Genomic DNA, 26,798 nt, shown 5'->3' on the forward strand with positions numbered 1-26,798 from the left:
CGATCTGCTGGGCCATATGTTACAAATATAACTACTGGAAGTGGCCAGCTCTGCTCTCCAACATGTGCCAGTGACAGCTGCAGGTTGTTCCGTACGTCAGCAGCTGGGGTGTCTGTGTGGCTTGGGGGCACATGTGGAGAACACTACCACAGGGAGCATCACCTGCAAGGGTTTCAAGCAAAATGAAGACCCCCAAAAGAAATGTGAGGAGGCAAAATAATGCCAATGTCAGGACTAGCCAGAGGCAGGCTGTGCCAAGTGGGTTGGACTTCTGACCTGCCTCTGACTACCTTTGCTGGCACACTGCTGGGGATTGATGTCTCGAGCTGGCTGGGGGATTGTCCGCTGACCTACTTCAGCCGGTGTGACCCCACTGGCTTAGCCTGGATCTGGAGCAGCCCTGCTAACGTCTCCAAGCCTGAGGGAGGGGGCTGTAATCTACCAGCCAGGAGCAGCTGCTGGGAGCTCCCAGCCTGGGAAAGGGAACAGGCTGCTAATGCCAGATGTGTTCTCAGTGATTCTGGTTTTGCAGAAGTGAATCTAACCCCACTATAGAGAATATGCATGTGCAGCAGTGTCTGGTCATGCAGTCATCTGGCTGAAAGCCAGTTGTGTTTCAACAGCAGAGTCACTACATTGTTGTTCCCTCCCACAAGGGTTTATATGAGGTTCTATTTAAGCATTCTGCATCAAAAAACACTGTTTAGCTGCTGTGGTTTACTTTCAAGAGTGCAGTGTTGGCCACTTACTAGGATTTGTAAATCTGAGTTGGAGGATGTAGGAAGAGGTTACATTCCTTTGCCTTGAAGAACTATATGAGGGTAAATGTTTTCAACTACTTAACATTGAATTTCCTTATGCAGAATTATAGGTTTATTGATAAAAAATGTGTTTTCTGACTTTCCTAGGCTTTTGGACAGGCCCATACCAACCACAAGAAAGTAGCAGCAGATGGAGAGAGCAGAGAGGAAACCTTAATTCAAGAATCAGCTACCAAAGAAGAGTACTACATGAAGAAGGTTATGGAGTTGCAGACAGAATTGAAACAGATAAGAAATGTCCTTGCCAACACACAGTCTGAAAATGAACGCCTTAATTCTGTTGCGCAGGAACTGAAGGAGGTGAGTGAAGATGCGCAGGGTTTACTGCAGCTTGGATTTGTTACATTTTCTGGTGCTATGTAGCCACAAAAAGGGAAGATTCCTGAGCTGAAAGGCAATTTGACAGACACATTGGCTGCATGTTTGGTCATGCTGGTCCTGTGGGTACTGCACATCAGTTCCCTCAGTTCCAGGATTGCTGCCTTAAAAAGCAGAGGAACCTGTTTAGGCCAAGTACAGAGACCCTTGGATGTACTTTGCTGCTTCATTCCCAATGCAGATTTTCTGGCTGCAAAATATTTGTGGCATAATTTCCCTTTTTATCCCTTTTTCCTCCTTAATTTCTGAAGGTGTGGGATTATAACAAAACACTGAAATGCACAAAGAGAGGGATAGGAAAGTTTATAGTCTTGAGTTTTCTCTCATGAGGCGGTGGCTTTTACTTTTATGTAGCTTGCTTAACATAATAGCTTCGACCTGTTATTGTTTTGCTATTGAAACCACATATTTTTAAGGGGAAATAATTGCTGAGAAGTTACTTAAAGAGTTTGATTACTTACAAAATCTGTAGTTCAGCTGAAGTCTTTGTGGTACTGGTGCAGAAATTATTGTTTTGAGACCTCAAACTATTGCTTCAGTTCAGTCTGGTAAAACTACAGGGACTGTAAACCACAGATGAATGGATAAAACAGCAGTTATTACTCCTGAGCTTTCTTGCACCTTCCTTTGAAGCACTGGGATCTAATCTTGTCTAGTCCTAAGCTAATCAGCTGGCCTCCCCTGCCAGGAGGGAAGGCTATCCAAGAGCCCACATCTGAATCTCAACTTACTCCACGTGACCTCAGCTGCAGGTGTCTCATGTAATTTCTTTAGGACATAGTAACAAATATGGGGATAATATTTGGTGGTAAAATCAATGAGGAAATGTGGGTTACTTTTCTGGAGATGTGGGGATTCACTGGTGCCTCTTGTTGGGATATGACAGAGAAGATTTGTGGTACAAGCGGTCACAAGTGATCAAGCATGCCGGTTAACTTCTCCTTTAACTAGGTGGAACAGAGTTGGAATCAAGCCTTCTCTGTAGACAGGGAAACAGTTCTAGAAACACAGACACAACTTTTTGTCTGTATTTCCCAACCTTTAAGACTAGCTTAATAGAAAAAATGCCCACCCCAGAGGCAGCACAGTGTCTGTGAGGGATTCTGGTCCCTTCTCAAAGTGTGCTGAGCAGCAGATTTCTGGTCTGCTTCCAGTGTCACTGCAGCTGGAGGCGATTTTTCTTTCCAGATACTGCCACATTCCAGTTACCTTTTAAGGAGACATAAAAATGTGAATTCATGTCAGCCCTCAGCTTTCCCTGTGGCCCTAGGTTGGTGCAAAGATAGAGAGGCAACACTTACTCAGGCATGGAATATGGGCTATAGCAACTTGTAATTTGTATTGGTGTACTGTAGTGTCTGATTGCAGCAATTTTGATTTCTTGGTGTGCTCTGAAGTTGTGCTCTCTTTCAGGCTAAAAACAAGCAGACAATTTTATATAGTCTAATCTTTACCTGATGTGTGAGGGAATTGGAATTTAAGTTTATTAGTCTTAACAGTTGCAGGTGATTCAGTGTTTGTATTCAAAACATGCCAGATTCAGTTCTTGGCACATCCTCCAGCTGCAAACATTTCCCTTATCTCAGTGTGCTGTGTGTGCCTGTTGGTACCTGTGTGGTTATTCAGTGGAACCCTGCTGCACACTCTCAAGGGCTGAGACCGTATTTAGTCATCCTCACATGCCTGTGTCTAGCCGGGAGTGGAGAGCTCGGAGGGAATCTGAGTTTGTAGGCCTGAGGCTGAAGCTTTCTTAGGCTGCAGGACCAGTGAGATTAGGCAGCAGGTCCCATGTGCCAGCTGAAATGACAGGCTGCCTCTGTCAGCAGCTAGCAGTGGTTTTGAATTAAAGGTGTTGAAAACTACTCCATCATATAATGGCCACAGCTACAAAAATACTATTTTTTTAGGCAACTGTATTCCCTGTTTGCCTATATCTCAAGCTGATTCTGTTAATGTTTTAGAACATACTTTTTCATTTTGTATGAGTTAAGTGTTTGAAGATAGGACTTGAAGGAAAATAATATTGGAAAAAATAAAAAGTATGTGCAGTGAGCCATTTCTATAGCTCTCTATGTTCCAGCTCAATTTATTCAAGTGTCTGTGTACATTCATGAAAGATCCCAAGGTCATACTACACCAATATATTGGTTTTTACTTCTTATCTTTCAAAACAATGCTAACTTTTTTGTGGAAGTCTTTCATTAAGTCCTGCACAAGTCCTGGGGCTAAGGAAAGGGAGTATTTTATGTCAACTAGTTTCTATTTTTTCTCAACCTGAGATCTTAGACTTCATGGGTTTTAACTCAGTGTCTTTCTCCAAAAGGATTAATTGTATCATGTTTTCAACTTACTGCTCTGGTTATAAAGAAAATGTCTGTTGAAAAGCAGCAGCAAATACATGTCCAAATAAGAACATCTGGACTCATTTGACTATGTCTTTCTCTTGTGAAAAGGCCCTTCTTGTTAAAGTTGAAACAGATTTGGGCACTGACTTCTGGTCTGGAAAACTTTTGCTGGTTGCTAGAGCCAGTGAGACAACACAGGTGTAAATGCTACTTTCCCTGCTTGTTTCTTGACTTTTTTGAGTCGATAGTGAGAATTTGTAAGAAAATCAAGAATACAAAATCTAATTATTGTGTAAATGACTTGCTTTTCTGTAATTTTGGAGGGTGAGGGGAAAATATATAATTTCAATATGTTTCAATATAATTCAATAATCTAGTGCATATAAAAAAGATATAAAATTTTGCAATTTAATTGTAGTTGATCCAGGTGCCACCATTTTTGTTTTGCTTTGTTTGTTTTTCCAGGTCAACCAAAATGTGGAGATCCAAAGGGCCCGCCTGCGAGATGATATTAAGGAATATAAATTCCGAGAAGCACGTTTGCTGCAAGACTATACTGAACTTGAAGAGGAAAACATCTGTCTCCAGAAACAAGTGTCTGTCCTGAAGCAAAGTCAGGCAAGTTTTCCAACCAGTGGCATTGCTTTGGTAGTACCAGTTAATTCCTGTTTTACAGTATGGTTCTGTCTCATTTGAGCGTACACCTACTTATTTTCTATCTTTGTACTACTTTTGAGACTATAAGCTCTATATTTTAGCACCAAGACTTGTTCTTTCTGACTCTATACACAGTCATAATACTTCATTGCTTCTAGTTTGACTTCCAAGTCCTTCTGTTGCCTTCTCTTTCTCTGATGAAAGAAAAGTCTCTTTCTCTCTGCTTTGTTACTTGTTTTAGTCCTTTTGCTGCAGTAGTTTTTCAGTGTCTCTTTACAATTCCATCCATCCATCCATCCATCCATCCATCCATCCATCCATCCATCCATCCATCCAATCTTCCATCCTTCCCCTTCTACAGTATCTGGAAATAGGAGTGTTTCTGAAATATGTTTTAATTGCTACTTTATCCTTATCTTCTCTCTCTGTTTCTGTGCTACTCTTCTAGCTACTTTCAATAAACCTGGAATGCTGTTATAGTTGCTCTGCACTGTCACATCTGTGTGACTGCTTGTCTGAAAGGCCATGTTTAATTGTACAGTTCCAGCTATTTCCAGAGTTTTAGAAAACTGCATTCTTGGAACTTCTTAAGAGCTTCCCTGAGTTATCATTTGTGGACCTAATTAAGATAGATGTGGTCTTTGGCATGGTTCACTTATCTTCATCTATCAGTGAGGGACTTCCTATTTTTATTCTTCAGGTAGCTGTCAGTTCCATTGCATAAATAAAGCTCAGTTGGGAAAGTGAAGGACATAGATGCTGCCAGGGCTGGAGCCCCTCTGCTCTGGAAACAGGTTGGGAGAGCTAGGGGTGTTCCGCCTGAAGAAGAGAAGGCTCCAGGGAGACCTTCCAGTACCTAAAGGGCTCCAAGAAAGCTAGAAAGGGACCTTGGACGAGGGGGAATGACTTCCCACTGCCAGAGGAGTAGAAATTTTTGGCTGTGAGGGTCGTAAGGCCCTGGCACAGGTTGCCCAGAGCAGCTGCAGCTGCCTCATCCCTGGAAATGTTCAAGGCCAGGTTGGGCAGAGCTTGGAGGAGCCTGGTCTAGATGAAGGCATTCCTACCCATGGCAGGGGGAGGAATGAGATTAATTTTAATCCCTCCCTGCCCAAACTATTCTCTGATTCTACAATTCCATGAAAATACTCCTAAAATCAAAATTCTTTAGAAAACTCAATGTTAATACTATCTGTTGTGGTCAGCAGAACTCCTTCAGTGTAATGAATGAAAGCTGCCCTGTCAGGCTAGATATGTCGGATATCGAATGTATTTTATTTATGTCCAAGTGAAACTCTGTGTCTCTGTTTATTACTTTGGGCCTCACTGTGCAAAACAGGATTCCAGGTTGGACCTGTTCTCATCTGCATATATTTGGTTTAATTGTGCAGTTTTGAGCACTCTGACATCCTGTAGTAGGGACAAAAGGGGCTGTTGTGGTCTGGATGCAGGCTGGAAGAGAAGGAACTGGTAAAATCAAACCTATGTAGTTGGTTACTTTTGGATTTTACCTTTTTTTCTCATTCATCATATTCAGAGCAGCAGGTGAAAGTTCTCAGCCCCATGTTCTCATTCTAGAATAACAATACTGGAGAATGCTGCCATTCTGGCCTGAGCTAAATTTAACCTCAGATGCTATCTCAATATTTGCTAGTCGTTATTGACTGCTGTATTTTTATTCTGGAAACTTTGAAAATAGACTACAGTCTGAAGTATTTTATGTTAATGGAAGTATACAGAACCAAGAGCTTGTACTTTTCATGGCAGTGGATTAATTTTCTACCTTGTCCTAATCCTACTTGATAAACTTTTAATTATTCTAGTTTTTAATTATTCTAGTTACTCATGCAACTAGAAACAGCCGTCAAGTTTTCCCAGGCAACACTGAATTAACATACTTGATTCCTGGTTTGTAAGTTGGGTGTGGTCCGCGCTCCCAGGTTGCTCTATGTTGACATCTAAAATTTGTTTAGCAATTGGCAAACAATAAATATGTGAGATATCATATGGTATGAGTTCCTTTCTTTCAGAGTAAAGAAAAATATTCTTTGTTTGCTTCTTCCCTGCTACTCCCAAGTGATTAAAAATTTTACATTAATTGTTTGTGTACATAATTTCAGTGCAAGAGAGATTTAGAAAAGTGCAGTACTAGACGTGATAGCATGCCATCAAACTCATCGATGTGGATCTCAAGTGTAGAATCTGAATTTTAGCCCTTTCAAGATGTGCTGAAATGATGATGAGAGAAATGTTAAAGCATTTCAATTTGAATGTATCAAAGCAGAACTTGATCACAGTTTTAACCCAGTGGTGTGTATTTGAATGGTAGTGAAGCAGAGCGTCAAAATGTACCTTTATCATGCCAGTTTTGGAAATGTGAAGCTTAACTTTGTGGGAAGGCTGGCCAGGGAATTTTTTAATAGAACAAATGTTTGCATGCAGAGATAGGGAAGACTGTTTTTGGATGCTTCTGTATCAGACACACTGTATCTCCCACCTGTCCTGATTGAGCTGGAATAGACGAACTCATTTGACAGTTTGCTTAGTGAATTTATTCTGTAGTCTCTGTGAAGGTGAATTACATAAGCCATTTTTACAGTCATAGTGCTAAAACTAGACTCCAGAAATGAAAAAGTATTCTATTTCTACAATATTTAAATGACATCAAGCATTCAAAAGCAAAATTACTCAGTGCCTTGCAGGCAGACATTTTCATCAGAGATTTCGCCCCCACTTTGTATATCTCCAGGTGGAGTTTGAAGGCTTGAAACATGAAATCAAAAGGCTGGAAGAGGAAACCGAGTTTCTCAATAGCCAGCTGGAAGATGCCATCCGGCTGAAGGAGATCTCTGAGCGCCAGCTTGAGGAGGCCTTGGAAACACTGAAGACAGAGCGGGAGCAGAAGAACAACCTTCGGAAGGAGCTGTCTCACTACATGAACATCAATGATTCCTTGTACAACAGCCACTTAAACATCTCTTTGGATGGGCTGAAGTTCAGCGATGAAGCCACAGAGCCCAATAATGATGAAATCATGAATGGGTTTGAACAAAACTGCCTCAGCAAACTCAGCAATGGCAAAAACAGTACTTCAACGCCCAAGAAAAATGAAAGCTTCCCTCCAGCCCCAAGTCTGGTTTCAGATCTTCTGAGTGAATTAAACATTTCTGAAATCCAGAAGCTGAAACAGCAGCTTGTGCAGGTAAATGGGTTTCCTTAAAAGCTGTGTGCTTTCAAATAGCTCCTAAAGTTCGTTTGGGATGTAATTTCAGTGTTTTTGGTATCTCACGTGGTACTGTTTATACTGTATTGTTAAAGGCTTTAATTGATTTCGAATTTGAGGATGTTAAATGTTTGTTAGTGAAAAAACACAGCTTTTTTTCTTTTCCTTTTTTTTTTAATGCAATGGAGTTGGCAGTGGTGTCCTTTCCTTGGTGGAAAGTTCTAATGCATCTCCTGTGCAATACTTGCTATGTCTACTTCATTATGTCACTACCAAGAACAATAGTGGTTTGTTTCAAAATTGAAAGTTACTCCAATCACCTTCATCAAAAGAAGTTTTGTACTCATATTTTCTGTAATTAGTTCAAAGAGCATAAAGTCTTAGTCAGCACCAAGCATTTCTGTGCTGTATTTGTGCAATTAGAAGGTTGGAGAGTTTAGGACAAGGTGCACTTTTCTGTTTCCTACTAATATTTTGTCAGACGTTTTAAATTATGTTCCGTAAGAAAAAGCCCTTATGCAAAAAGCTGTCAGAATTTTTAAAAATGAGAAATTTAAGAGGAGAAACTTGAAAAGGTTTTGGTATTTCTGAGTCTTTCATGAAGTTCCAAGCTTTCACCATAGAGTAACTCTGTGTTTTCTAGAATTTACTTGATAATTTAGAAGATAGCAATAAACTTTAGCTTGTTGTTAGCTGAAAGGAAGTTTTCACAATGAGACCATCACCTAGGGAATAAATGTGTAAAAATGTGCATTTTGACGAGGAGATAAGAAAGAATTGGCAATGAACACTGTAACTGGAGATAATTTTAGAATACATTGTGGAGACTTTCTATAATGTGCAAGTGATTGAATTTCTGTAACCATATGGACTGTTGGCTAAGTTGCTGTCTCTTAGAGTTAAAACCATTTAAGTAATACAGTTCCCTTAACATAGATGTCTATGTTCCTGCATTTCAGATGGAAAGAGAGAAGGTTAACTTGTTAACAACACTGCAGGAATCTCAGAAGCAGCTGGAAAACACACGGGGGGCCCTCTCAGAGCAGCATGAGAAAATTGGCAGGCTCACTGAAAATCTGAATGCCATGAAGAAGCTCCAGGCCAGTAAGGAGCGTCAGTCTGCCCTTGATAATGAGAAGGACCGAGATAGCCATGAAGATGGAGACTATTATGAAGTTGACATCAATGGGCCAGAGATCCTGGAATGCAAGTACAAAGTGGCTGTGGCAGAAATTACTGACCTGAAGGAAGAGCTCAAAAATTTGAAGACAAAATACAAAGAATGTGAGTCTAAGTATGAGGAAGAGAAGAGTAGATATGAGACTGAGAGCCAAGCTCTCACTGAAAAGATCACCTCACTGGAAAAGTCCAGTAGGCATGATAGAGAACAGATGGCCAGGCTGGAGAAGGAGCTGAAGAAGGTCAGTGATGTTGCTGGAGAAACACAGGGCAGCCTCAGTGTGGCTCAAGATGAACTAGTCACCTTCAGTGAAGAGCTGGCCAATTTGTACCACCATGTCTGCATGTGCAACAATGAAACTCCAAATAGAGTGATGCTGGACTACTACAAGGAAGGTAAAGGTGGACGCAGTAGTCCAGAGGCCAAGGGAAGAAGGTCTCCCATTCTTCTTTCTAAAGGGCTGTTAACTACTGAGATGGGAAAAGGAGAGAATGGAAGTGGTGACAGCAGCCCATCCCCAGTGTCATCTCTGCCATCTCCTGTGTCAGATCCTCGGAAGGAGCCGATGAACATTTACAACTTGATTGCTATAATTCGGGATCAGATCAAGCACCTGCAGGCTGCTGTGGACAGAACAACTGAGCTGTCCAGGCAGCGTGTTGCTACTCAAGAGCTTGGCCCAGTAGTGGACAAAGACAAGGAAGCTCTTATGGAAGAAATCCTGAAGCTGAAGTCCTTGCTGAGCACCAAGAGGGAGCAGATAGCAACTCTGAGAACTGTGCTGAAAGCCAACAAACAGGTGACCAGGTCTTAGAGGTTTGAAGGTTACAATGTTAGGCAACTAGGTCATAAGCAAAAGAAAATTTTTCTTGTAGTTCATTCTGCTATTCCCTCAGTTCTGTGGGGCTTTCATTGCTGTTATTTCGCTAGTCTGAGGCTGAAGCTGGCTGTTCCATTAGAGGCACCCAGCTGTCCCATGTAAAGATGAGCACTGGGGCTGTAACTGACTTCAGCTTCTCACGTACTCCTGAGACTTTTTTAAGGTTAAGGTAGCTTCAATCTACTGTCTGTCTGAATTAGATCAGGTTATATTTAATGTAGGACACCTAAAATTAAGAGGTAATCTTATTTTCTACTTGAAAGAATTCTAGTAGTTACCCTTAAAAGAATTCTGAAATATAAGTATTGTTCTCTCTCAAACTCCAAAATAAAAGAGATCCTTCCAAAATGAGAATGTGATATAAGAATGTGGTCAAAATAACAGAAGTAAAAGATAAAAATAGTCTTTGGGGATTGAACATTCAACAACATTAGCAGTGCAGTAGGTGAAAATAACTGCCATTGAAGCACCACGTGACATGCTTCATCTTCTTCTCTACGCTTAAATTTAAATTGTCTTAAAAAAAAAGGTAGTTTAGTCTACTAAACTACTAGTGGTGTTGTTTAAGAATGAAATAAACACATTAAGTTTTCTTTTGCACATTTTAATAAAGGTGTCCCAAATGTAAGATAAGTAAGATGCTATAAGAGAGAACTGTGCTAGTGATTGACAAATGCATTTAAGTATTGAGATACTAAGTAGATTGTTTTGTTCCTTTATGTTGCTAGCAGATAGGTTTCACTACATCTATATTCTGTAACTTCCTTAATGCTGCTTCGTAATGGGAGTAGGAGATGACTATGTCTGTTCCCAGTGTTCAGAAATGAAATTTTACTTTATCTGTACAAGATAGGTTGACCACAAGTCTAACATTGCAGTACAAAGTAAATGTTTCATAACATGAATAGTGATTAAAAATCTTTTAGCCAGCCATTTGATGAAGAGTTTCATTAAATGTTATGTTTCTGTTCTCCCTGGTAACCAACAGACTGCAGAAGTAGCCCTTGCCAACTTAAAAAGCAAGTATGAGAATGAGAAAGCGATGGTTACAGAGACCATGATGAAGCTGCGAAATGAGCTGAAGGCTTTGAAGGAGGATGCTGCTACCTTCTCTTCCCTGAGAGCTATGTTTGCTACAAGGTAACAAATATAATGAACTCCACAAAATTTAATTCCTTGCTTGTGTGGGGACGAGTTGAACATCCTTCCCATCCACCGTGCGGGGTGAAGCAGTAGGTGCTTCTTCCCAAGATCATTGCTTGCAGTGTGTGTGTGTGTCTGTGATATGCTCCTGTTGATGAGGAACATGTGTGGATATAGTGTGCTACTACAAAACATAAAGCTGTTGTGGCAGTATTTATTCAAGTTGGTTGGGAGATTACCTGTTTTCCCTGGTTCTTGAAGCGATTAGCTCTGAGAAGGAGTGACATTTAACAGTGGAAAATGAGCATTTATTGTACACTGAAGATGGGACTCTGCTTTACCTTGATGATCTAGGAAAAGGTAAAGATGTTGCAAACATCCTGGTATTCTTGGGCTGGCCATCCTGCAATTGGCTTCTGTCGTTTCACTGACCTGTGTCAGATGATTTGATTGCTTTGTCTTTGGAACTTGCTTCTGCTTCTTAGTTGTGCTTTATGGTGTGATACATGGAATCACTAAATCATCAAGTTTGGGAGAGATCTTTAAGATCATCAAGTCCAACTGTCCACCCAGCACTACCAGTTAACCTCTAACCCACATCACCCAGCACTGCATCCAGATGCTTTTTGAACACCTCCAGGAAGGACGACTCCACCACCTTCCTGGGCAGCCTATTCCAATGCCTGGCCACTTGAACTCTGAATCTCCCCTGTCTCAGCTCAAGGCCATTTCCTGTGATCCTCTCACTGCCTCTCCAGCAGTTGCAGAGAGCAGTGAGATCCCCCCAAGCCTCCTCTTGACAAGACTAAATAAACCCAGCTCCCTCAGCTGTTCGTCATTAATATTCAGGAAAGCTAGACACAGAAGATGTGACTTTGAGCATTTCCAGAAAGGGGTTCCCAGATGGAAATAACAGCATTTACCTCCTATTCCTGGTGCTAGATCTGGAGGTGATGAATGGCATCTAGAGACTAATAAAGGTCTGGGCTGTCAGCATCCCTGTGAAAGCAAGGAGATGTCCAGGCAGGGCAAAGGCATTTCACTATCCAATGGGCATGCTACAAAACCCCATAAATAATGTTGTGCACACACTCACATTTACAGCACTGAGGTGCCTGCTCTAGACTCTGTGTCTGACAACTAAAATGTAGTGCTGCATATGTTGACATTGAGCCTTGGTGAAGGTGCCTCTTGTAGATAGGCCCTGGACCTGGGTTGTAACAGTCTTCTTCGAGAGATTTGTTGAAGTGTCTATGTTGACACCACCTTCCCATGTTCCTGGTGCTCTGCTTGAACACTGCTGCTAAGAGAGTGAACCACAGGATGCATTCCTGTGCAATAATAATGGTGCAGAGAGCTCCTCACAGTACACTGTGCCAGCTCTTGTTTGGTAGTTTGTCTGCCTTTTTGGTTTTAATCAAAGTGGAAAGTGAGTTGCTTTAAAATACAGGAGATTACTGCAGCAACAATTATTTGTCTCCGTGGTTTAGATTCACAAGTCCTGGTTATGTTTGACAATTCATGGAAAGTGTCAGTGCTTGTATGATGTAAAAAGCAAAGCACATGCACGGCTTGGGTGGCCTGGGGTGGGGAGAGCTGAAGAGCTTGGAATTAGAGCCTGGGGTAAGGAAAAGGTGGGGAGAAGGTGTTAAAAATCTGTCTTTACTATTAATTTCTAATACAAAGATTGAGTTAGAAGTAGCAGATGGCTGATCTCTTACAGCTGAATGCAGTCAGTGCTCATTTTCATCTCATTTTAACTGTGTCTCTGCTAATATGTTTCCCAGTTTTTTATAAAGCTGAGAAATTGTGATTTTAATCCTGCATGTTTGAATTTCCTTAGTGGGTTGACAGTTTAATCTCTCAAGGTAGAAGTAGTTGATGCTTCTCTCTAGTGCCTCCTTCAGTCACTATTGAGTCACCTGTCTTGTTTCCTTGGAAGTTGTCATGTGGTCTTCATTGATTACAGGGAAGAGGGGAGAAATATGAGTATGCCCAGGTGCATTTGGTTACATCACTTTTTCTTTTCTTTTTTTTCTTTTTTTTTTTTTTCTGGAACAGGGCTTGATTTACTAATGAATTTACATATAAATGGTATTAAAACTATTACATGCTGACCCTTGCATAAACTGGTCTATAGAACTAAGGTCAGACCAATGTTTGTGGGAAGCAGTGGTATGCGGCTTTGGAAAATGCCGAGTTAGGTTTTTCAATAGTTTGGCTTCAGACAGTTTTACAAGATTTAGTTTTTATTTCTCATCATTATATTTAACACTCAGGATGTTCATTTTCGCAGTGTATATATTTGTATATAGCTGGTGTTGTTTTTAAAAATCTAGTTGATGTTTCCTTAAGCTTCTTTTTTTGTTGTTGTTAATTACCAGTACTAAGAAAATGGGCAGAATCAGAGCCTTGTGTTCACTATCTACTTAAAGCTGCAATGTGTGAAAGTACAGCAGGCTGATACTAATTTCACATTCTTCCTAAAAGTGTGAAAGCCAAATGATCTTCTTTCAAAGGTGTTTTTAAAAGAAAGACATCTTCTATTCCGATTTTATTGAATATATAGCTGGGAAGTAGCCTAGCACATGACAAAGGGAATGGTAAAAGGGAAGGAGCCTTTATTGTTCTGTCAAAGCAGTAAAAATACACAGGGCACAAAGATATGCTGCCATAGCTGCTGCTGCCACCAACTAAAGCAGGTCCAGAGCCTGTGTCATCCTAGATGGTTAGGGAGGCAACATTGCTGGGTTTTGGTTTGGGTTTCTTTGGGAAAATGAAATTGAGAGCCAGTGAGTAGCATGAAGGAAGAAAGTAGTGCAGATCCCAGTCCACCTCTGTGTGCAACATCTACAGCCACTTCTAGGAAAACTTCTTATCCCCTTGTTCCAGTAAATGATTGCTGTGCTTTGTGCAGTGTGATGTTCCTTGACCCAGGACAGCCATGCTTGCACCAGGACAAGGTTTGAGTTTGAGGCTATATGATTCCTTTGGGATTAAAGAATCAGGAAAGCAGGTTCAGGGTGCAGGATGGTGTGTAGGCAGAGTAGTTAATGCTCCTGCTTCTCTCCAGTCGTCTCTTCTATAGAAGAAAACGGTCGCTCAGGTACAGTTACAAACTGCAGCTACACATATGCTACTGACAACACTTCCCTTTTTGTGGGGAAGAAAGGAAAAACTCCCCGAATAGAGTTCTATGGAAAACAAAAAAACCAAACAATTTAGGTATTCGAAATAGTGAATACTTTGTAATTTCTAGGGACAGTAAGTTGATGTTGTAAACTTCTGTGCTAACAGGAAGCTCTGTGAGATTATGACTTGCTACAATAATCTTTTGGAGTCAAAATCCTGGCTTTAATTACAGCTTGGCTCACGTGGGAAAGACTTCACTGCTTTCTAGGCTAGATGCCAGGCCTAGAAAGGCCAGTCAGCCATTGGCTTTGGCACAAGTGGCTGTACTTGGTCAAGAGGCAGGAGTGATACCAGAACATAAGTAAGATGGTGTGGGAAGTCCCTGCTCTGCTTTACTGCAATGGTTTGGTTTTCTCTTCCTTATCTCTTTTTGTTCCAAATGGGATGGTAGTGAAGAGTTCTCTTCCCCTTGTTTTAGCTTGCCTGGATTAACACGTCTCTGCTGCATGACAAATCAAGACAGCAGCAATCTTGGTGCTGTTTTATTGAGCTGCAAGTTTTGGGGCTACATTAACTTTGTGTTCTGTACAAAAATGTGGATATGTTTTGATTCACAAGAAAGAGGCTGGAAGAGAGTGGGGGGAACCTCTGCATATTTTTTACGTGTCCCAAATCTTTTGGGACTATAATACTGAGCATGAACAAGGGACAGGTCACTCCAGTGCCAGATCATATTTTCCTGAAGCAATCACATTTCATTTCTCAAGGAATTGGTAACGCTATTTTGGACATCCCCCTGGTTTGCAATAGTGGAGCTTGGAAGGAATCAGGTTCAAGGTGTGCACAGAAAAGATAGCAGAAAGGTCACTTCTAATATAACCAGACCTTGCTTTTCACCTCAGATGTCATGAGTGGGTTTGAAAGCTAGGGTGAAACCCCACAGCCTCTCTGTCCTCCCAGAAATCTTTAGCCTGTGTCTTGCTCTCACCCCCAGGGGAAGAAAACACCTCTCTGACACTCTGGAGCAGCAGGGCCCAGGGTCAGTGGGATGCTGGGAGCTGCTCAGTTTTGTGGCCACACCCTCCTTCTGGAGCTGGTGGAGCCTTCCCTCAGAGGGGAAGACTCTTACACTTTCAAGATTATTTTAGTCTTTTCAGACTTCCCAGGGCTGTTTCAATCTTACTTCGTCTCTAGAGCTGAAATGGGTCAATGGGACGAGATCTGGCCCAGAGTCTGGCTTCCACTCCCTGGAGTGTAGCAGTTGATATAAGTCCATCTGACCCCACTGAGAAGGGCAGGTTTGGTGTTCCAACAAGTTTAAGGTTCCTGGGTTTGGTGGGTGTTTTTTTTTGTTTTTGTTTTTTTTTTTTAAAGAAAGACGCCTCACATACTGGTTTCTCCTGGGCTGCACAGTGTGGGAGAGGCTGTGAGGAACTCCAGAGCAGGATGCCCAGAGAGGCGAGGGGACAGATTCCTGTGCATGTGGGGGCCCCAAACTCACCCAAACTTCCTGGTCTGTAAAGCTGCAGTGCAGTTATAGTTCATGCATATGAACTATATGTTCATATTACTAAGTTGCTATTTAACATCTCTATGTATTCAAAAATAAAAATCTGGGTTTTCTTTTTCCTATTTATATTCCCAAGCAAATATAATTAGGCATATAGGCCTAATTCTGCTATTTAAAGTCAGGGAGACTAGAGTTTGATAGCATAAGCACAGCTGATGAATCTGTATATCAATGCGGTTTTGTTTTGTGGTGGGTTTTTTTCCAGTCTGCTTTATATTACCTAATGATAACTGTCCCTTTAAGTCAGGGGCTTTTCCATTTCAAAATTTAAAGGAACTTCTCTGCTGATATTTCTGCTTTTATGAAGAAGTTGTACTTTGCAGATGGTAAATTCCAGCTGGTACCTATGAATATTTACTTCTCTATCCATATGCATAAATGTTGTCTCTATATGGACCTACAGGTAGACTTTAATTTTTTAAGTTAAGCAGCTTCCAGACTCAGTGACAATGACTGTAGATGAAACAGCTTGAGGCATTCATATAGCTTTACCACAGCCTTCCCACTAACACAGTTCCTTTAATTGTTCTAAAATTGATTTTGATGGTGAGAACAATTAAATAAAGGCCACTTGCTATTGAGAAGACAGCCACTACTTACAGCATAATCAGAGTAGGTTAAAGTAGAATTCTGAAGCATGCTTGTTTTTAATAGTGCTGTTCAGTCACCTCTGAAGATTTCTTACTTGGACTTTGTGTAAAGTAACAAACAGCACAGTTCAGGTGGCCATTTCACAATGCTCCTGTTGCTGCCCTCAGACCCTTTCCAGCCTGAAGCTTAGAACCACTCTGTAAGCACAGAGAAAAGTAGTATGACTGCACGGGGTCTACTTGCTATGGGAGGACATCTCACTGACATTCAGAGATGAGTACAGATACATCAGGCTCCACACTTCCTCTCTCCAAGGAGGCTGTTAATTATACACCATCTTGAAAACCACAAACATGAAGTGCTGAGTGTGGGATTCTTAGAACCCCAGTGAGAAGTAGTTGTGGTTTTCGACAAGTTTAGCTGAAGTTCCTGTTTAAGAGTGTGTATATAAGCAGCTGCAAAGCTATCACTGCTGTATAGGCTGGACACAAGGGCTTATGTTGGAAGGTGTTTATAATGGAACCGTATTGCTAAAGATTGATGTATTTCATTGCAGATGTGATGAGTATGTCACACAGCTGGATGAAATGCAGCGGCAGCTTGCAGCAGCCGAGGATGAGAAGAAGACTCTGAACTCCTTGCTTCGGATGGCTATCCAACAGAAACTGGCCTTGACCCAGCGCCTGGAACATTTGGAACTGGACCATGAGCAGTCCAAAAGGGTGCGCACAAAGTCTGCCTCCAAAGCCAAGGGCAGTAACCCCAGTGTAAGTCCCATTCGGTCCTGTGGGGACAGGTCTGAAGGATCTGTCCTGAACAACCAGGTGTTTTGTAGTGAGAAATATAAAATCTGTTGTGACTAGGACACATGTCTAGAAAAACCATATTCTGCATCTTATTTTATGCTGTAACTGTCAGCGTAAATCCCCGATATCTAACGTCACAATGAGTTGACTCATACTAGTATGTTGTTGAACTGGGTAATACAAATGTATTACAGTGGTCCTAACTGTAACTAATGCATAAGTATGGGGATGCTATTAACAAGTTAATAGTGGAAACCTGTTAGCTTTTTCCACAATTAACATGTCTGGGGTTTGCTGTTTATGGTAAGTGTTAAGAGTACACCTGATAGAGTATGTATCTGGTGTTACTTACTGTAGTTTGTATAGCACAAATGTGATCCCTTCTCCAGGGTTGCAGCATACTTCAATAAATGCTTTCATAGGCAGAAACAAATGGAAAACCTTCTTTGTTACTGTGGCTTAAGTGGTGAAAAACAAAGGTTAAAATTAGAGCTGTCTCCAGAATTCAGAGCATTTGGAAACTGGAGTCAAACTTAATTTGCCTGTGGTAGTGGATGTTAAATACTTGCTGTTGTATCACCACTAACCAAAGTCCTAAAGCTTTTATAGGCTATAAAAGCTAAAACAAAACCAGGTACATTAGGGACACTCTGCATCTCTCTCTTCAGAGGGATAATCAGAAGAAACTTGCACATGTATATTAAAAATATGCAATATTAACTCCATCTGATAAAAAATTTAAAATATTAAGAATTGGAATTCTACCTGGTAGACAGTTCCACTTTAAGAAGTTATGTCCTGAAAGGTTCTGTGTGGTCTTATGTTGCTCCTTGCAAACATAACACTTTGGAAAGAACCCATCTGAGATACCCTTTACAGGAAAGTAGCCACACAATATGTATGTGTAGAATTAATGTGACTATGGTCTAGCATTGTTGGTCACAAACAGTTTTTCTCAGCTCTCAGTATTAACGTAAATAGGTAGCATTTCAGAGCTCTGATCATTTTTTTAAGTACACGGAAGATACTGCATTCCATATGCAAGCCATGTGTTTCACAGGGCTCTACATTAGAGGCACAGGAAATTGATCCAGATCATCCTGCTAATAGTGATTTATGAAATAGCTTAGTGCACATATTAATCTTTAAAAATGAATAAACCTTTGTCTGATATTGAACTTCTAAGGGGCCTTTCTACCCACTTAATTACAATAAGTTTGACAGTATAGAAGTGTACTTTCTAATTGGTGCCTACATAACAGAAGAAGATTGAAAATGTTGCTTCTAAAATTGTGGAAAATTTGTGGAGCACAGAAAGGCACAGTTCTTTGTTTAACCCGGAGTTTGAAGTGCCTAGCCTCAGACTTTATTTTAATGTAAAGCCCTGTTCATTTTGTACTCTTTCAAATACTTTTGTATGCCTGTAGTGTTACTAAAAGAAATGTGAGCCTGTGCTGGTGAGTGCTCGATAGCATGGTTCCCAAAGCCATTCTAACCCTGTGCTGTGCTTGTGCTCCCCTGCCTGTCCCTGTCCTTGCTCCCAGCTTGCTCCATGTGCTGCTCATGCACATGCAGGAGATATCCAGTGCTAACAGAAGCTAATAAGAGCATGGCTGGTTTTCCCACTGAGGAGAAACCATGGGAAATTTTGGCTTCCCAGATATTTTTAGGCATGTTGGGGGAAAGTCTAAATTACTACAGTGAGATTTAAAACAAATGGAACTTTGCTACAAAGCTGGGAACCATGGAAATACTGCAGCCCAGAGCCAGAATTTCATCTAATGATCTTGAGAAGAATCAAAAAACCTCAAGTGATTAAATTCTAATACATTTCTAAAACATGACTGCTTGGGGCTTAAATAAATTTCAGTTCTGGTTTTAGAAACTGGGCCCTGTGTGTCTGTTACTACTTCTTTTAGAAAATACTGAATTCTCCTGAATTTGAGCTTTAATATTGCTAAATAGCAGGCTTGATATTTTAGAAGAGATCCTTTTATAATTTTCAATCCTGCTTTTCTCTTTGCTGCACAATCTTCCGAAAGGCCTTCATTCTTCTCACTCCTACATTAAGTACAATTTAAAAATACATCGTGAAAGCAGGCTTTTGAGTGCTAACTTTCTCTGCTCTAATAGACTCAGTTACAATTCTGCTTCCACCATAGTAGGGAGCTTTAACACAGTTTTCACTGCTTCCATGTCTTTAGTGACAGTGCTTTTGCAAAATACTGATCGCAAAAAGGTAAACTGGAGAAACGAATTGAATGCATTGTTAGGTTTTTCTCTGAATTAGTTGGAATTTTCTGTAACAATTCTGGTGTTACCAGACAGTAACTATTGCTTTCAGGCTTGGCTCCTTCTGTCAGTTCCAAGTGTGAGCAGTTTTGCTATTAGCCCAATAGCCTTAGTGATCATTTCCATCTTCAGTCATTTCTGCAAATATTTAAAAAACCTTAACAGCCAGCCTGCTGTTTGAGTCTATCACTGTTATGGTTTATCCTGTCAGAAGAAGAACTGAGGAATGGTGTAATAAAATGGTGACTTGATCCTGCCGTTTGTATTTTTAGGTAATATTTAAGACTGTCTTTTAATTCTTGATTAACAATTTCTTGAGATGTTCATTTACTGTAAGTCTTTCATATCAGTCTCAATGGGTTGGGGTAAAGCATGGAAAATTCCTTAAGCCATCACCTACCTCTGCAAGCAGGCTCTTCTGAATGATTCTCTGCATAGGCCTGCATGATATTCTGACCTGCATGTTTCTGGAGAACCTAAAGCTTCACTGAAAACATTTCTTGCACACTCACTGCTTTTAACTTATGCTTGAATAGCAAAGCTGTATTCAGTACTTGTAAGAATCCTTCTTTCTGCAAAGCTGTTACTTCCAGGCTGAGCCCACAAAGCCTTGTTCACCCACTGGAAAGGCATCTGTGAGCTGGAGTGGCTGCTGCTCCCCCAGCCAGATAACAGACCCTCAGCCAACTAACCTGCCTGTGCAGCACATGGATGGGGTTAAGTTTTCAGTTTGTTGAGAAATAAACACTGATTTTTTTTTCCTAATGCTATTTTATTTTTCCATTTTTCAGCTGTAGAGTAGTCCCTGGAGAAGGCCTTTCCAACAGTGCAACACATTTCTTAGCCCTCCTCACTCTGGTTCAAAGTGGTGGCCCATTGCACACAGAATGGAAACCACTGACCTGATCCTAACTTTTGAAAACACCTTTTCCTATATACTACCTGAAACCTTCCCTTTCTGCCTGAAGCTATAAAACAAACAAGCTTTACCTATAAGTGCTGCTGCAGTAAGAAACCTTACAAGTGCTGAAGAAATCTACTTCAAATGTAATCCTCACCATATTAGTCTGTGCTGTCCTAGAAATCTTGGATGGGGGAATTTAATTCATTGCAGATGCTAATTTTTTACCTGATTGTTAAACCTGTGCACTTTTCATATTTTTCTTTAGCTTCTTTAATTCCTTGTGTAGAAGGTTTATATAAATGCAGTGGTTTGTGCTCATAGTCTCTCTCCAATTTGAAACTTGTGACTTATATATCAGCATGTGGCAGAGATTTGGCGGGGGGGGGCTCTAGATTGTGATTAGAAAAGAGTTTCAACAAAAAGCAGGAGCTCTGCTGAACTATGTGCTGTGCTTCAGCATCTTTTTTTTTTATTAAAATGTTATGCTTTATATGTTTAAATTACTGATTTTTTTAACTGCCATGTTCATTAAGAAATCCAGGGTATGCCAATTCTGGTGTTTTTTTCATATTGTATTATTATTCTTAGGAATAGTTCAATGTAACAAGAAGAAAACTTGACTTTGCTCTGGTTAAAACAGTAATAGGCACTTGAAAAATATTAAATAAGTAGTATTACATATAAATTCCAGAATTCCTGGGTTTTAGGAAGTTGAAGTATTATCGATTAACAGAATTTTGTACAACTATACCAGTTAAATTCCAAATTGGAATTGTTTTGTTACTTTTTCATTTTATTGTGCCAAATTATGGTACATTTAGAAAGAAAAATTCTAAAGTGGTCAGTGATAGGGTGTTATCTGTCAGCGCCTTTCTGTCACTCATTATTGCCAGTAGTGCCTTTGATAATTTGAAAGGAGACTCTTAGAGTAGTGTAGGCTAAGTCCTGTCACTTAGGAGGAATGGAATGGCTGGTTTGGAATTTGTTAAAGATGTGGAGCAATAAGTGCAAGTGAACTCCCATTTCGCACATTTTTAATGGTAGGCTTACTATAGAGTTTATATATTCAAGGAATTGTAAAAAATTCTGTTAGTCAATGATATTTCATCATGCAAATCCTTGCAAATTCGGGGTATAGATGGGAAAAAATCAAAACCACAAACCTGAACAAACATGACTACACTTTGGGAGCCAGATGGACTCATCTTGAGCAGATGAGCAGTATATGGCCACATTTATGGTATCAGTCTGGGAATGTGTCAGGAATGTTTCTGACTGTGGGTGGTGGTGGGGGCAGGAGCCATGGCACTGTGTGCATATGTGAACCACAGCACATTGGGATCTCCTTTGCATGTTGTATCTAATTGTGATTTCAGCAAACAGAAAGAGAGAAGCTCATCAACAAGCCATGCCAGGTTCTCAATGGCTTGGTGAGGCTCATGTGGATGATTTAATTGGTACTTGCTGGAGGAGAGCCCTCCCACTTCTCAAAAAAAGTGCAAATTGAATTAATATTGAAAGTGCAGAGAAGATTTCTGTTTGCTGGAAAAAGCATTATTATTCCTAGATGTGGGGACTTATATTTCCATCTTCTGTTACACTATTGATTCATTAGGAATATTGTTGCATTTAAAATTACTACATTTGTATGTGGGTATTTATTTGAAATTATGTTGAAGTACTGTATTATGTTCCATGTGCATTACCTTTTAGTGGTGGGTTGGTCTCCATTTAACGTCCTGTGCATGTACTCTTGCCAAGTAACCTTTACACAGACCTGAGAAACAAAAAAGTTATGCTTCTTAAAATGATAACCATGTTAATTGGATAACCTTAGGAGGAGGGGTGGAGGTCAAAACACTGCTTCCAGATTAATAAAACGGTTTTTAATCTAGGAAAGCAATGTGCCTGCATAAAGGTAGTCACATTGGCAGGAGCAATAAAAGACAAAAGGAATTGTGTGTTCTGCCTGTTGGTTTTGTGGTTTAAGAACGTGCTGGTTTAAGTAGTTGGCTGAGGGGATTTTCAGCCAGGGCCAAACAAATACTAATTTTTATCTGAAAGAAACTGAATACATCACATGAAGTTTTCTGCAGAACTAGAAAATTAATTATTTGTGCTCACGTTCAGGAAGCACCATCCTCTCCTATTCCGTGACATCTTCATGGGTTAGTTTTGGCCTGGATCCGACTGATTTAATGTGTGTCACTGAACACCCTTGCAAACACTTGTACAGGGAAACTAAGGGTAGGACTATGGTATCAGTGTTGGCAATTCATCCTGAAATTGCATCTTAATTTCTCATATACTCTCCAGAATACTCACATATTGTTAGGGCCCCGTCCAGCCTGGCCCTGAACACTTCCCTGGAAGTATTTCCTGGCTTGGCAGTGTTCCCTGAGCACCCTGGTCTAGTGGGAGATGTCCCTGCTCATGGTGGGGGGGAGAAACAAGATGGTCTTTAAAATCCCTTCCAACCAGTCAGAGATTCAGTGAAAATCCATTAAGTTGATGTTTGTCCAGTAGAATTAGCAAACAAACTCACAAAAAGCCCCTGAAAGAGAGTGCCAAAATTCTGAGGGCAAGGCTGAGATTTGCCCCATCAATACAAAGATATTCCTGGAGCAGTGACTTCATGTTGTCCCCTAGAAACATTCAATATAGTTTTATACACTAGTTTAACAACTCTTGTGCCCCCAGGTAGGATTCTCAGAACCATTCTGCTGGTTGTTTCTCTATCTGGTAGCAGTCAGCTGCATGACACCAGCTCATCAACATAAATTATAGGTGGAGCACAAGATGCCAGTTTTTCCTTGGGCATTGAAAACACTTGTTCGGGGGTATGCGATGAACTAGCAAAGCATGTGTGCTGGGACACTTGCCCTGATTTTAGAGGTCTGCATTTTCTATAACAGGAGCTTTACCTGCAGGATAATCTGCAGAAGAAACATGTAAATCCATCTGCATGCATGTGAGAACAGACCTGTGAAACAGTAAAACAGGATTCAAGAATGCTTTAGTAAGAAAGAAAATGAGAAAACTGTCAAATGAAAGTATTTACATTAAAAGGTTGTCTAGTGAATGGCTATTAATGAAAACATTCATTTCTTTGACTCTCTTCTGTGTAGAAAAATCCCCTCCCTATGCCCTGTGGGAAATGTTGCCTCTGCAGAGATGGAGGGTGGGTTCAGCATTCCAGCTGCAGATGTGGCTGGAGTTAAGTCTCTGGGAGAGGAATCTGCCAGCAAATGTCACACTCTTGGTTGCTGTGGAGTCAGTAATCCAGCAGTGATTCTTTGTTTCTTGCAAGTGAGGCTTGAAAACAAGTTGCTCTCTTCCCAAAAGAGGAACAGGGCAGATTTCTGGATGTACTGAGATGCCTAAAGATCAGAGACCTGGAAGTTCCCAGGTACCTGGTTTTGTGGGATGAAGATTAAGACTGAGGTGCTTTTTGGAGATCCCACTAGGTAACATGGGAAAATTCAGCTAGACAAATAATTACAGTAGTTAGAGTTTAAAAAATATATTCACATTCTTGTGATTTTTAGAGGCTGATGTAGTAGATGGACCTACTGGATCAGGAAAAGGTGTTTTTGCATCCAAGAACTCTGAAGAAACAATTAAAAACAAAAGTGATCACCTCAGGGAGCTCATAACTAAGCAAAGTACTAGCTAATGTGATTATTCTGAGTGTGTTGTTATTTTTGAGTGTTATTTTGAATGTTTATCTATAAAAGTTTCAAGCAAACATTCATTAGTCATTGTTGGGAAAATCACTAAAACCAGTCAAAAGGTAGCGTCATCTGTCCTTTCCCAGGAAAGGAGGGGAGGATACTGCTTCCCAGTGCAAATGCAAGTTTCCCCAAGAAGGAAGTAATCACAGCTGAGGAGGGGATGCTTTTCCTTATCCTTACTGGTATCTCAGAGGTAACCTGAGAGCTGATCTGCCCCTTACCTTACCCAGCCATGTCACTTTGGGACACACTGCTCCTGAACTAAGCCATCAGGTTTGAGAAGTTATCAAGTGAAAGGGTTGTAAAATGCCCTAGGTCCAGCAACCATTTAAAAAACTCAAAAAGCCCAAGAAAGCCAACTAACAAGCTGGATCTGATTCTAGAGTACTTCTGAAGCAAAGGTAATACACTGAGTGGGAGCAGCGTAATGAAAGCTGATTTTTGTGACTGTGCTGGAGAAAACCTAAGAAAAATTTTAAAATTTAGACCAAATCTATACGGATATCTAACCAGGACAATGTGTGCAATGTGTTGCTTGCAGTTGAAAGTTACATACATGAGCAAAGCTTGAGTTAGCTAGATGTAAATGAGGTGAGTTTAAGGCAGGCTGAAGTGAGTTAGTGCATGTCCAGACCTCCCACCAGCCTCATGAGAATAAGAATTTAACTGAGCTGAAAATTACTTTCAGGGTAGAACCCCCAAATACTGTGGCTTTTGACTGAATCGTGTCATATTAGGTGTATACCATATGTAGCCAAATATCTACCCTTGTGACTATCTTTATGTTGCAAGAATTTTGAACAATTTTATATGTTTGAAGCATCTTTGATGTTACTTTTAAAAGAAATATCAGCAGGTGGACATTTGGGCTCTGAATGTGCTAGGCTAAAATACTGTAGCAGGCTTAACAGGCAAGAGAAACTTCCATACTGATGATTTAGTATATGGTTTTAAAGCAATCATAAGAGGTAGAAAAAATGTTAAAAGAGTGAAACTTGTAAAAATAAATTATCACCAGCAATCACACGATCCGTTCTCAGTAGCATTTAAGGTTTTTTTTGAAACTGATCATTTCTGCTTTTCAAACAGCAATCTATTTGAGGAATTACAATCCTTCATTTTTAAGGAGAGAATAAGAAACAATTCATTTAACTATATGCTTCTTCATATTGCTTGACATAATTTCTTTTATATCTTCTCCACAAAACCTTACTCCCTATTTTTTACACAGAAATTTTCAGTTCAACATTGTCTCAGCATTCAGACGCATGCTAACTCACATTTAGCGAAAAAACTCAATTTGGCAGTTCTGTAATAACAAACAATTTCCACTTAATTTCAGGTGGTGAGACTGCTACTAACTATGGCAGTTATTTCTAATTATATTGACTAAACATTCAGGCAGCTTCTACCAATCTCAAATGTTGCTTAGCTTTTTTTCCTCTGTGGCTTCTCCCCTGGAATTCAAATTAATGCACCTCAAAGCTTTATCAAGGGATAAAGAATTAAATATTTGATCCAGCAGTGAATCATCAGCTTCCTTCTGTTGCCAGATGAACAACAAACGTTTATTGAGCCATGTATCAGAGCCCTGGAGCTGGTGCAGAAACCTGTCTCCTGTTTAGCAGTCAGATGTCTCCACCAAGAAGCAGTGCTGACATGCCATGCACAGTGTTGGAGGGAGGTTTTATCATGTGATCTTACCTGGCTCTAAGGAGTATCCTAAAATTACCCTGCCTTATTAAGATGGGAAAAGCATTAATTCTTTTTAGCTGGTAATCAAGAGGTTGCTTAGTAACAAGTCTCAAAAATAAGATTCAGTTTGTAAAAGTAAGTTCCTTGTGGTTATTATTATTACCCAGTTGCTGAATGTCCAGAGCAACTCCGTTTGGAAGCCAGCTTGGAGAAATAACATTGACTGTGTTCTACATGAAGGGAGGAGAATCCATGCTGGGAATTGAAAAATAGTAAGAAACATAAAAGGGATATGGCCCTTATGCCTGAACAGGCAAAATATAATTATTGGCAGCTGTGTGGAATCAGGAAGCAGTTCTGGCAAAGAAAACGAGATGGCAGTGCCAGACAGGGCCAGAGAGAGACTCAGAGAGCCAGACAGGGCCAGGCAGGGCCTGACAGAGCCAGACAGGTCCAGAGAGAGCCAGGCAGAGCCAGGCAGCACCAGCCAGCAGGACTCATCAATTCACAGGACCCACTGCTGCTTCAAGGAAAATGGGAGCTGAGAGCAGATAAAGCTGGTTACACTTCTACAGTAAGAGATTTGACTTTTGTCTCAAGAATTCTCCCCTTCACCCCTGTCCTTCTCGCTTTTGTTCAGGTTTGCCGTGGTTACCTGTGGTTGTGTACAACTCACCTTAGATATATTGCTTGCCCTTTGAGTGAGTCACTGGCTTGGCAGCTCAGGTGTATGAAGCTTTATGGATGGATACCAGTACTGCAGGTGATTACCCCGAGTCACGTGAGAGACAATAAATGAAACCACAATTGTGAAGAAGTTTTTATTTTCTCTTTTTTTTTTTTTTTAATTGCTCTGGTAACCCAGTTCACTTCCTGAGTATTCACCATTTGTCCGTGTCTCACATAACTGTTCTGGGCTTGTGCAGGATCTGTTGGGCATAGAACACTGCAGAAATTAACTGCTTGTTAATTTCAATGCCTAGCAGGAAAGGGTTGGGGCAGTAAAAGTTCTCTTCAGCTGTGTTTTAGGTCACAGGTTTGACAGAGTGGTTGGCAACCACTGAGAGTTCGGTCTGCACCTTCTCCTTTGCCCATCCATAACCCCAAGTCTGAGAGCACTGCTTCAATCAGCATGGCCAAGGTTTGATCCCAGCTGAGTCCAGCAGCCAGCGGCCAGGCTGGGAGATGTGGCTACCTGTAAGTGAGCACTTCCACATATTCTCAGCTCACCACTCACTGGCATTGCCAGCTTGCAGGGGGACTTTGTGAAAGGTAAGAAACCAGGTGGGCAATGCTGAGGGTCCTGAAGCAGACATCATCCTATTGTACAGAGAGGAACAAAGCTAAAATTACTGAAATCAATCAAAAATCTCATTATGTAATAGCGTGGCCACATACACACTGCATACATGCCTAGTTTCATTAGTTTAGGCAGTTTCGCTGCCAAGAT

At 40.7% G+C, this 26,798-nt stretch overlaps 1 protein-coding gene across 1 annotated transcript; it reads left to right on the plus strand.

The window, feature by feature from the left end:
* Positions 1-815: 815 nt before the first annotated feature.
* BICD2 (BICD cargo adaptor 2) lies at positions 816-21,880 on the plus strand. Its single transcript, XM_005428853.3, has 8 exons — positions 816-821; positions 909-1,121; positions 4,010-4,162; positions 6,948-7,400; positions 8,381-9,400; positions 10,470-10,621; positions 16,474-16,684; positions 19,807-21,880. The coding sequence occupies exons 1-8, from the start codon at positions 816-818 to the stop codon at positions 19,810-19,812; spliced, it is 2,214 nt and encodes a 737-aa protein (XP_005428910.2). The 3' UTR covers positions 19,813-21,880.
* The last annotated feature ends 4,918 nt before the right edge of the window (positions 21,881-26,798 follow it).

This window comes from Geospiza fortis, unplaced genomic scaffold (assembly GCF_000277835.1).
Source record: "Geospiza fortis unplaced genomic scaffold, GeoFor_1.0 scaffold394, whole genome shotgun sequence".
Classification (NCBI taxonomy): domain Eukaryota; kingdom Metazoa; phylum Chordata; class Aves; order Passeriformes; family Thraupidae; genus Geospiza; species Geospiza fortis.